At 52.2% G+C, this 11,806-nt stretch overlaps 1 protein-coding gene across 2 annotated transcripts in view; it reads right to left on the reverse strand.

The window, feature by feature from the left end:
* Nucleotides 1-11,591, reverse strand: part of LOC111156246 (shisa family member 9) — a 275,581-nt gene extending 263,990 nt beyond the window's left edge. Inside the window, exons 1-2 of one of the 2 annotated variants that reach the window (XM_022517004.1) lie at nt 10,906-11,468; nt 5,384-5,408 (exon numbers count right to left, since the gene is read on the reverse strand). In XM_022517004.1, coding sequence (XP_022372712.1) covers nt 5,384-5,408; nt 10,906-11,468 — 588 coding nt within the window. Of the gene's footprint in view, nt 1-5,383; nt 5,409-10,905 lie in introns of those variants that run through there. The other variant, XM_022517003.1, reaches the window with a different exon arrangement.
* Nucleotides 11,592-11,806: the final 215 nt, after the last annotated feature.

An 11,806-nucleotide genomic window follows, 5' to 3' on the forward strand; every position in this document is an offset into this window, starting at 1 on the left:
CATGGGGGCTAGCCATATTGAGAAATGTAAACTTCCTTCATGCCATGGTTTCAGGGTGGGGTGGCAGAGAATCAGCCCTGCCTATCCACTTCCCTGGTTAGGGGCACCTCGATGGTCAGCACCACCCCTGCCTCCGTACACAGTACTCATCCAGGCCTCCTCTCGGGGGTCCACCCCTACAAGCCATAGTGCCATGTTTTCCGACCCATCCCGATGCTCTTCATGTACCAGAACCCTCCAAGTCCACATCAGAGGAGACAGAGAAGCAAGGTGAGCTCTTTGAGTGAGGCCCACGCATAACCACTTCCGAACGCGACAGGCCCAGGCTGCCTGCTGAAATTTACCCCCCTAGAGCCCCGACTCTCAGATAGTGGTCCACCAACCAGGAGCAACATCCTCGCCCCGGCACATGTTAAAATGCAAATTTCCAGATCCACCCAGACCCACTGACTTGGAAACTCCAGAGGCAGGCAGGGCCCAGCCACCTGCGTTTTCTGCTGCACATTCAAGTCTGAGACTTTGTTAGGGTAGCAGAGGCCCCGAGCGTGGCGGAGTGGTTGCTCATAGGGTGATGAGATGATGGCAAGATTCCCACATGAATTAGAGGGAAAGATTGAGTCCTCCAAGAGACAAGAGAACAGCAACTGTCCCATTCATTCCTTCATTCCTTCACGGAACTGACATGTATCGCCCACTCTGTGCCAGGCACTGTTCAAGACTCTGGGCATACAGTAATATGCAAGGTGGAGAAGACCACTGCCGGCCTGGAGCTTATATTCTAGGGGACAGGATAAGGAGTATGCATGTTAAATAAATGAACGAGAACTGCGAAAATTAAAAAAAAAAAAAGTGTAACAGGATCAAGAGACACCCGTGCATAGCAGCATTATTCCCAACAGCCCAAGAGTGGAAACCAACCCAAATAAAGGAACGAACGGAGGGACAAACAAAATAGGAGATATGGGATAGAGCATGATTCAGCCATGAAAAGCAATGAAGTATTGACGCCTGGTACAACGTGAATGGAACCTGGAAACCTGATCCTCTGCAAAGAAGGCAGACCCAGAAAGCCACAGAGCAGATGATTCTATTTATATGAAATGTTCAGAAAAGGCAAATCCATAGAGATAGAAAGTAGATGAGTGGTGGTGGCAGGGTCTGCAGAGAGGGAGGAATGGGGCTGCTGCATTCATGTATACAGACTTTTGATAAGGAATAGGTTCTGGGATCCCAGAGTGGTGTTGGTTGTTCAACTTTGTGACTATGCCAAAAAAAAAAAAAAAAAATCACTGAATTGTACACTTTTTAAAAATTCTAAATAAAGAGAGAAGGAGAGATAAGGTGGTCAGGAAAAAGCTTTCCTGAGGAGGAGACATTTGAGTTGAGTCTTGAGTGGTGAGGAATTGGTCCCATAAAGATGGAAAGAACCTTCCTGGCAGGGGGAACAGCAAGTGCAAAGGCCCTGAGGCAGGAAAGAGATCGAATATTTGAGGTACCAGAAAGAAAGCCAATGAAGCTGGAAGATGCCCAATAAAGAAGGGGCAAAAGGAGGGGCATTCAAGGTGAGGCTTCTCCTACCCATTCTGTGGAGCAAAACACTGCTCAAGTCAACCCAGCTCATCAGTGCAAGGACCAAGATACAAATCTGAGTGTCCCTGACACTGGAGTTCGGCCTCCTTCCCTGCTCTGTGCTGTAAGCAGCATCTAAAACTCAACAGGGCTACAGGAAAGGAATGTCTGAGACAAAGGGTACATTCCCTCTAACCCTAATTTGCCTTTTTCCCTTCTAAACAGGTTCTTTATCATGAGCTTCAAGGGATCTCGGAGCCCCTCTGGAATTGAATGAAAATTTTGTGCATTTCTCTTGAAAGGAAGCCATAGCTTTCCCCCAGATTCTCTAAGGAGTTTCCCCACGCAAGAATTCCAAAATATTCAGGCTTTCAAGAAGTTAGCAAAGTAAGTCATTGGGACAAACGACCACAAACTTGGTTGGCACTGCTTTCTACAGATCCCTTGGGCTTCTCCTGAGTCTGGAAATTCTTGCAAATCCAGCCCAGAAGCCAAGGTTGCTTTTCTCCTAAGGCAGCCCCTCGCAGAGTGTGCAATGGAAATGAGGGTTCCTAAAAGGCCTCCATATCCTGGAAAAGCAGTCTGCAAGGTACGGTCTGCTCATTTCAGGGACCACATAAAATGATTCAGCATCAGGAAAGGAAATCCGAGAACTTCTGTGTGTGGTCTTTAGGGGTTCAAGTAAGAAATCAATGTCATGTGTGTATGGATGCTGGAGCCCTCCCTTGAATTGCCCACATCAGACAGTGAGAATCGGGAACCTCAGGCCCAGGAGGGCGACTGGCAGTGGCACCATCATTAAGGTTCATCTGCTACATCCAGCTCTGAGCACCGCGAAAGGGACTATGCAGCTAAATTACCTATCTACTTGCAAGTAGGCTAACCATCATCAAGCAGGCATGTGGCTTAAAAATGTCCCCCCAAAATCCACAGCCTGAAGATCACATTAACAGAGCAAACCCAAGAATACAACAGAGTTGACTCTCCCCCGCCCCGCGCCACCACAGCTAGCTCGTCGCAAGGTTAAACATGATGACTGTCTATTCAGATCAAAGCAAAGCCAGCCCAGAACAATCCAAACTCTCATGAGAAGGATTCAAAATATGAATTGTTTACTAATGGTCAACCTCTGAGAAACCAACTGATGATTGCACGACATCATCACACTTTGCAACCAATTTTGAGCTCCATTTGATCATCATTCTTCAGCTCCATTTGAAATTTCTGTTTTCATATATGCTTAAAATGCACCTAATAGCTGTTGGCAGGTAGGAGCACAAAACTTACTAGTAAAACAAATGGGCATGTATTAGGGGACATACTTAAACACACATTATAACTCACGTCCAAAAAAATGAATAAATAAGACAAGGGAAAGAACCAACTATGTGCTGTAAGCCAAATAAATTCCCCAGGATTTGTCATCTATCTGTGGCATATAGTTTGGGTGCTTCTCAAGCAAAGTGCATTCATGTTACCTAGGGGTCTTATTATAAAATGTAGACTGGGGGCAGAGCTGGGGGGGGAGCACCTAGGTGGCTCTGTCCGTTAAGCGTCTGCCTTCAGCTTGGGTCATGATCCCGGGGTCTTGCAAGTCTGAGGCAGGGCTTGAGACCTTTCTGCTCAAGCACCCAGGTAATGAAAATGCTGCTGTTTCACAGGTCACACTCTGAGTAGCAAGATCCTAAAAGTACTATGACGGTCAACTTTAAGTGTCACCTTGACGGAGCCACAAGATGCCCAAATATTTGGTCGAAAATCATTCTGGGTGTGTCTAAGAATGTGCTTTTGGATTAGATTTACATTTACATCAGGAGACTGAGTAAAGCAGATCATCCACCAGCATGTGGGTGGGCCTTGTCTAATCAGTTGAAGGCATGGATAAGACAGAAGGCTGACCCTCCCCTGAGTAAAAGTGAATTTTCCTGCTGGAGAGGCTTCAAATTGGGATGTCAGTCCTGCAGATTTCAGATTCCTAAGGCCAAGGCCACATTAGGTATCTCTTCCTTGATATCTCTTCACCCAGTTCAGAACAAGTACGTCAAAACATTGCCATTTTTGAAGTCAGACGATTCCCTGTTGTCCCATAGCTCTCAAAACAGGGCTGGGTATGCCACAGGTACTCAGTAAATACCTACTACATGAATATGTGAAAGAGTGAATGAATAAAAGAGAACCTTTCTTATGGAAACCAGGAGGTCAGAAAGCAGAACTCGTCTGTGCCAGCTACCGTCCTGGGCGCTGAGGATACAACAGCAGAAGAGACTCTGGTGTCCCCACAGTCCTTCCTGTGGACAGTAATGCAAGAAGACAGATAATAAACTAGCAAACCAGTAAATGAGTATGTTAATTTTAGGCTATAATGTGAAATGAAGCCAGTAACACCAAGCGATGGGTTGGAGGGGCAGGGGCGGTGGAAACTGAGCCTGGGTGGTCAGGGACGGTTTCTCAGAGAAGGTGGCACTTGAGCTAAGACCTGAACAGGAAGAGCCAGCATGTGAGGTCTGACAGAGGAGAATTTCAGCCAAGCCAACACAACAGCTCCAAGGTAGCCATGAGCTTGGTATATTTGAGGAACAAAAGAGAAGGCTGCGTCCCTTTACTTTCCAATTACAGTGAGTAAATAAAAGCCCCCAGCATTTCCAAGCAGAACTCAGAGTCCCAGCATCTTGCTTCAAAGCTTCCAGGAGTCCCAAGGTCTGAACTGTGTTCTGACATTTAAACACTTGAATAAGATTCCGGAGCATTTCCTCTCATATCAGAAGCAGCTTTTATTTTTCAAGAATGCAAGGGTAATGGGTGGGAGGCACCTTTCTGAGGGGTGGTTGCACGGGTGTAGATGAAGTTCATCCAACTTCACTTCGGCTCCAAATGTGTGCATTTTATGGTTTACATTATACCCCAATGAAGATCATTCTAAAATGCAAGGCCTCGGGCACCTGGGTAGCCAACTCTTGATGCTATAGGTTATGACCTCAGGGTCATGAGATCGAGCCCCCCAGGTCAGGCTCCATGCTGGGCATGGCGTCTGCTTAAAAGTCTCTCTCTCTCTCTCTCTTTCCCTCTGCCCCTCTCCCTGCATGCTATCTCTAAAAAAATAAATAAATAAATATAATAAAATGCAGGACTCAGTGCCCAAAGAGAAACAAATGTACCCTGCCAGGAAAAAGGGTTGAAAGAGACTTTCCCATGGTCGACAGGTCACCCACGCAAGGGCTTCTCTAACCTGGGGAGCCAGTCGAAGCCATAGGATAACCACAGACAGGCAAAGAGGGGGAAGCTGGAGGAAGAGAGAAAAGGCAAGAGAAGGAAGGACATTTATCACTTGATGCTATTTCTTCACAAGGGACTCCAGCTCTTCTGAAGCATGTTTGAAAAACACACAGAACACTGGGCTGCGTAATTTGCCCCTTGGATTTCTGATTCTGTTTGAAAGCGGGCAAGATAATGACATGTGTTCCCTACTGGCTTCAAGGGTACAGAGCTTCAAACATGCGTCTGGGCCCCAAGGTCATTTCTCATCAATGCCTTCTCCAAGAGGGCTGGCCCTGCCAGGGGCGGATGCAGAGAACATTCCAGGACTTGATCTTATGGTGGCTCCGTGAACCAGCCCCACTGCTTGTGTTGCCATTTGCACAGCATCAAGCACTTCTTTGTGATCTGAGACGGCAGGCGTCCTGCATGTGTCCACTCAAAGGCAGTGCAGCCTAGTGGTCAGGGACCTGTGCTCTGGCCTTGTGCTATCTGGGTTTGAAGTCTGATTCCTCCACTCCCCCGGGGCTTGTTCATCCTCATGGAAAGCCATCTGTGCCTCTTAGAAAGCAGACTTAGTGGTAAGGCTTGCCTCAACTGGGGAAGGAAGTTACGTGAGAAGGGACACACAAGCTCACCACCGAGGGTTCTGCAACATCACCTAGGCCAACACTTTGCAAGGCATTTAATGTGGTCATCCATGGGTCTTCTCTCTTATTCTGAACTCCTGCTAAGCCTAGAGGACTTGGGACACCTGACCCATGTCACACAGCTAAAAAGAAGTAGCAGAGCAAGGGCTAGGTGCTGAGTTCCAGACTATAGCATTTATTTCTTCAGCAGAAATGGGATAGAAAATTCTAGCAGTAGGAGTTAGAGTCCCTGAGCAGTGACCATAGGAGGTCCTGGGCCAAGAGCTTCCTAAGCCTGGTCTCAGTAAAACCTCGCAGAAGCCTATGACATAGGGATCATCATGATCTCATCTTACAGACAAGAATCTAAAACTCAGAGAGGTGAAGGGGCACCTGGGTGGCTCAGTGGGTTAAAGCCTCTGCTTTCAGCTCAGGTCATGGTCCCAGGGTCCTGGGATCGAGCCCCGCATTGGGCTTTCTGCTCAGCAGGGAACCTGCTTCCCCCTCTCTCTCTGCCTGCCTCTCTGCCTACTTGTGATCTCTGTCAAATAAATAAATAAAATCTTTAAAAAAAAAAAAAAACTCAGAGAGGTGAAGTCACTTTCCCAAGGTCACACAGCTATTAAGTGGCCAAGCTGGACTGAATCTCCGGCCATCTGACTTAAGCTCCCGCTGCTAAGGCTGGCCTGACAGCATCTCCATGGACTGTAGGTAACAGCGCTAAGTGAACTGGGTGGCGGGTGGAGACCCAGGGGAACCTGAATGCAAGATTCCTAGAGAGGGAAGTTCCCACTCAGCGGCCACCATCAGAAAAATTCAGGTCCAGTGTTGTCAGACCTGCCAGTTTCTCCAGAGAAATCAGAAATCTGGATGTCTGTGTGATAACGCCAAGCTTTAAAGGTTGGCAATTGGTTTTAAGTTGGTTTTAAAACACAATATATAATACAGACTAAAGAAATTTCACAGCCAGATGAGTGAACTTTGACCGGATCCTCGTTTGAAAGCCCAAGCTCTGGAAGACATTTTTTGGCATGACTGGGAACATTTTAATATGATCGGCTATCTGATCATACATACGGTAGAAACTCCGTCCTTTCTCTTGGGTGTGCTACTGGAATTTTGGTGCGTGGGAGAATATCCCTGTTCTTAGGGGATCCATGCTAAATTATTCAGGGATGAAATGTCATGTCTGCAACTGATTTTCGAAAGCTGCAGCCAAAAAACAAAGGAAAAAGAGAGGACAAGAGGAAGAAAGAAGAGAGAAAATAAAAATATGGAGAGTACTATAAAGCGAATATGACAAAATACTAATGATTGTCCCATCTAGATTAGTAGTTCCTGACTGGGGAGTGATTCTACTCCTTGATGACATGTGGCTACGGCTATGGATATGTTTGTTTGTGTGTGTGTGTGTGTGTGTGTGTGCGCGCGTGTTTTACTGTCACAGCTGGGTTGTGGGGTGGGTACTACTGGCACCTAGTGGGTAGATCCCAAGGAGGCTGGCAAACACCCTTCACTGCCCAGGACAGCCCCCCAACACTGAGCATGAGCCGGCCCCAAATATTGGTGGTGCTGGGGATAAGAAACCTCACAGGTTATTCTGGAGTTCTTTCTTATTATTCTTTCAAGTTTATTTTTGTTTTTTGGTTTGTTTGTTTTTGTATGTTTAAAATGTTTCACAGTAAAAAAAAAAAAAAAAGAAAGAAAGAAACTTAAAAATAAGAATAGTATAGTAGAAATAAAGTGCAGATCAAACAAAATTTGTCTGTGGGGTTTGGTAACCATAGCTGGCCACCTTTTGCAGTCCCTGCTTCCAATAAATAGTGGCTGGATGTCACGCTGCTGTCGCTGGTGAATGAGTGTCTGTGGAGTTCTTACACCAGCGTGAGCAAGACCCCCACAGCTCCTGGAATTACTGACTTTCTCCTGCTTTCAAGCCCATTCAGCCCAGAAGGAGGCGGGTCACATGCCCAGGACTCTGAGCCTGAAAACTGACATCACCGAGGCCTCTTCTGGGATCACACAAGCGCAAGGGGTCACGAGAACAGTTGGTGACATGGGGACAGCCAGGTGCTGTAAGTCTTTGAAGGGTCAGACAAAAGGAGAAAAAAAACCCTCATCCCACTAACCTTCACGGCCCAAAACAAAATAAATTAAGGGGCTGCAGAAAAGACGTTGGATTCACCTGGAAGCCACCTCAGAACCTCTCTGAGGCCAAGTTCAGGGGTGCTGGCCCCACCCAATTCACCCCTCAGCCACTACAGGCAACAGCTAATGAGCTCCAGCTGGGGCCTGGACTCCAAAGGTTTCAAGGCATCCACTGGGTAAGACGCATCTGGAGGGTCCTGGGGGGGCGGGGGGGGGGGCGGGGCAGCCCCCGCACCACAACTACACAGAAAGCCCTATACATGCAGACAACACACAACAGTACGCAAATCAGAGAGTCAGAGTGGATTAATTCTTCCCTCCCCAACTGTGTGTGATAGTCCCAAACTCAAGAACAGTGTTTGTGAAGGCGGGGGGCACTTTTTACGAACCATTCAGGGAGGCTGTTCAATGCGGATCTCTAGGGCTCATCCCAGACCTACACTGATCTGCAGTCCCTCCTGGACAGAACAGGAGAATATGCATTTTGCATTTTTAGGAAGCGTCCCCCCTCCCCCGCCGCGAATGCTCAGGGAAACTGAAAACACAGCCAAAACCAGGGGGCCGGGGATTAAGGTTTCCCCGTGTGACCTTGGGCCAGCCACCCAAACTGGATATTCTCACCTATAAATGTGAATTAACAGCACCCCGTCTCACAGCTGTGAGCACTGAGATTTACACACACACACACACATATGCACTCACGCACGCACGTACATTCACAGGTACACGTGTGCGTGCACGTGCACGCACACACACACACACACACACACACCCTAGTACGGTGCCTGGCAAACGTTAGTTCCTTTTCCTTACTAGTGATCGGCCCCGCGCTGGAAAGCCTAGAGAGCTTCACAGATGTACACAGGCTTCGCGCAGCCCTGAAGATTCTGATCTAAATTGTCGAGGGTGGGGCCCCTAGCAACAGGATTTTTTAAAAAGCATTCCAGGTGGATCCGAAGCCAGGGTTGAAAATTATACCCTGGAAACTGCCAATAAAAATCAGCTATTCCTGGGGGCAACCTGGGTGGCTCCGGAGGCGGAGCTTCCAACTCTTAATCTGAGCGCAGGTGTTGATCTCAGGGTGGAGAGTTCAAGCCCCAGAATGGGCTCCACCATGGTGGGGGGGGGGGGGTAGAGCGGAGGGAAACAATTGTTCTTTCTCTCTTAGAGAATGCACTTCCAATGCATTCTGGAATTCCCAAAATGTGTACAGAGGAGAAGCCAAGTGGAGGCTGGTACCAGAGGGCTGGGTGCCCCCGAATTCCGCCCCCAAGCAGCCCTTTCCGGGTACCTGCAGAAGAAAGTAGCTGCCACCAGCTAGGCTGGGTGACTCTTTTTCTCCTGACAGAGCTGCAAGGGGGCAGGACAGGGAGCTGAGTCCCTGCTGGGCCCTCAGGTCTGCCTTGGAGCGCGGTCTCCACAGAAATACCCAGATCAAAGAGGGCCTGAAGCTAGCATCACCTTCTCCCCCAGACGTCCAAAGGGAGCCGCCCACCCTTAGCCAGGCTCCCACCTTCTCACCTCCCTTCTCCCACCCTTCCTACCCTCCCCCACCCCCCACCCAAACACCCAGGAGGGCTCCTTTAGGCTCTGGTTTGCAAGGAAAAGACTCAGTGGATATTTCGGCAGAAGAATTAACCCGAATCTGCAAGGCAGCCTACCTATCCCTGGGTGACTCTCTCCCTACCAAGGCGACACCCGCCGCCTGCCGCAGTCCTCCTGCCTCGGTGCTCCTCCCTCACCTTAACACAGACCCCTGGAAGCTATAGGGATTGGCGGGGACTGCGGGGACGTGAAGCACCGGCCGCTGGGGCTGGTGAGGGGGCATCTTCGGGGTTGCAGGAGGTGCGCGGGGCCAGCGTGTTACTCTTACTTGGTCAGTGTTTCTAGATACCCTTAGAGCTGACTTTGTGCCTCAAGACCCCGACATCCATCCACGCCTCTCTGCTGACCCAAACCAAGATCAACTTCTTTACCTCTTCCCCCAAATCCCTCCTCACTGGGGGGGGGGGGGGGGGGGGAGTCATCGGATACTCCGCGTATAAATAGAAAATAATTACTGGTGAGGTGGTAATGTTCCTTCGCCTATTTTTGGTGGGTCTCTTTGTTCAGATTTTTTAGGCAGGCGCACGGATTGCGTGCATCCACACGCGCACACAAGGGCCCCGACTGGAGGTGTGGGGAGGGTGTGTGTCTGCGTGTAGTGGGGCGACACACGGCGACCCCGTTGCCCACAGTCGGAAAGAAGACCGAGCTTGCGCCCAACCATCCAGCGGCTCGAAGACGGCCTGTCGCTCTTCGACCCCGCCCGCCCAGACCTCACGCCAACCCCGGCCTCTGTCGGGTCTGGGGGCTGCGTCCTCGTGCCTGTGTCCTCCGCCTCCAAAGTTACTGGGTTGTGCGAATCAATTTAGACACTTTTAAAAAAAGCAAAAGGCAAATAGCTCCATTAATCCCCAAATGCCTTCTCCCATCTGCTGCGACTTGCTCGCGCTGGGACTTGCATAATGAATAAGGCAACCGGGAAAGTTGACGAATCAGGGTGTTGGGGGGCGGCGGGGGGTGGAGGGGTGAGCAGGGCTCCCGCCCTTGGAGTTCACGCCAACCCCGCCAAGGGGCTCAGCGCGCAGCTGAGGCCACGGCCCCCAGCAGGGAGAGGTGGTGACCGGGGGAAAGGGGCGAGGGTTTGGGGAGGAGGAGGCAACTGAGGTCCCAATTCCAGGGACCTGGCAGCTCCGGGAGAGCGAGGCGGCCGCTCCAGGCAAGGCTTTTGTTCTCGCCCTCCCTTCTCTTTCCACCTCCCTCGCCTCTTTTTCTCGAGCCGTACGAGTTGCAGGCGGCACACACTCCTTCCCTCCCTTCCTCCCTCCCTCCCTCACACACGCGCGCGCGGGCTCACACACGCCCCCCTTCCCTTTCGGGCTCGCCTGCCCTGTTTACCTAGAGGCTAGGATGTGGAATCCGAGCCGAGGACCCCTCCCCAAAACCCAAGACTTGGGGGCCGCGGGCTCCCGGGCTGTGTGTCTCCAGTCCGCTTCAATCATAGGCGGGAGGGGGCGGCGTGAGGGTGGAGGGGGCAGAGACCCCCGACACACACACACATACACACGCTCAAATCCACACCTGTGCGGAGCCCAGCGCCCCCTCTCCGCGCTCCCAGCCGAAGTTGGCTTTCCCGGGCAACCTCCCCCAGGCGAGACGCGGTTGGGGGCGGGGGGTGGGGAGCGCCATTGCCCGGGGAAAGGTGGAGAGGGAAGAGCGGGGAGAGCGGCGCCCGGAGGGGAGGCGGAGGGGGGAGGCAGCCCACCTGGACATGTGCTCCCTTTGGGGCCGGTGCGCTTTCTCCAGCCCCAGCTTGGTGAAGATGCCTACGAGCACCATGACGGCCACCACCCCGCAGATGATGTAAACGATCAGGTTGGTCTTGTCCTTGGTGGGGTCGTGCAGGGGGTCGTCCTTGCGCGCGGGGGGCTTGCCGGTGTTGAGCCAGAGCGGAGTGTCGTAGTTGGTGCAGGTGCTCTGGTTTAATCGCCGCTTCTTAAACGTGCAGCAGAACCGGAAGCCACAAGTCCCGCAGCAGAAGATGAAGTCGCCCGAGCTGCAGTTGAACGGCGGGTCCCACTGGCCCATGACATCGAAGTAGCCCCTGCAGAAGTCCGGCGTGGGCGCCCGGGTAGGGGGCGCGTCCGAGACCCCCGCGCCCTCACCGGCCTCTCCGGAGGCGCCCCCGGAGCGGTTGCCCCCCGCCAGCACTACCACGCCGCCCAGCTGCGCCAGCTGCCCGTGCCCCGCTCGCTCCTGCGCCCGGCACACGCGGGCGCACAGCTCGGTGAGGAAGCAGCCGAGGAGCAGCCGGAGGACGCGGCGCATCGTGTCTCCCAGCCCGGGCTCGGCCGCTCGGCCGCCGCTGGAGCCGCTGCAGCCGCCTCTCGAGGCGCGGCCGAAGCTGCCGAGGCTGCTGCCGGGGGCTGCGAGCCGCCGCGGGCCGCACATGCAGGGAGCGGCGCGGGGCGCTCGGTGGTCGGCGGCCACTGCGCTCGGCTCAGCCCGCGTTCGCCTCCAGCGCGCCGCGCGCCGAGGGGCCGGCCGGGGAGGAGCGCGCCTGGCCGGGCGGGGGGGAGGATGAGCGGGGGCAAGCGCGGGGTGCAGGTCCGGCCGGCTACGGGGAGAGGCGGGGGCCGGAGAGCAGGGGAGAGTCGGTCTGTTCG

The sequence above is a fragment of the Enhydra lutris genome, unplaced genomic scaffold (assembly GCF_002288905.1).
Source record: "Enhydra lutris kenyoni isolate GAN:26980312 unplaced genomic scaffold, ASM228890v2 scaffoldscaffold45, whole genome shotgun sequence".
NCBI lineage: Eukaryota > Metazoa > Chordata > Mammalia > Carnivora > Mustelidae > Enhydra > Enhydra lutris.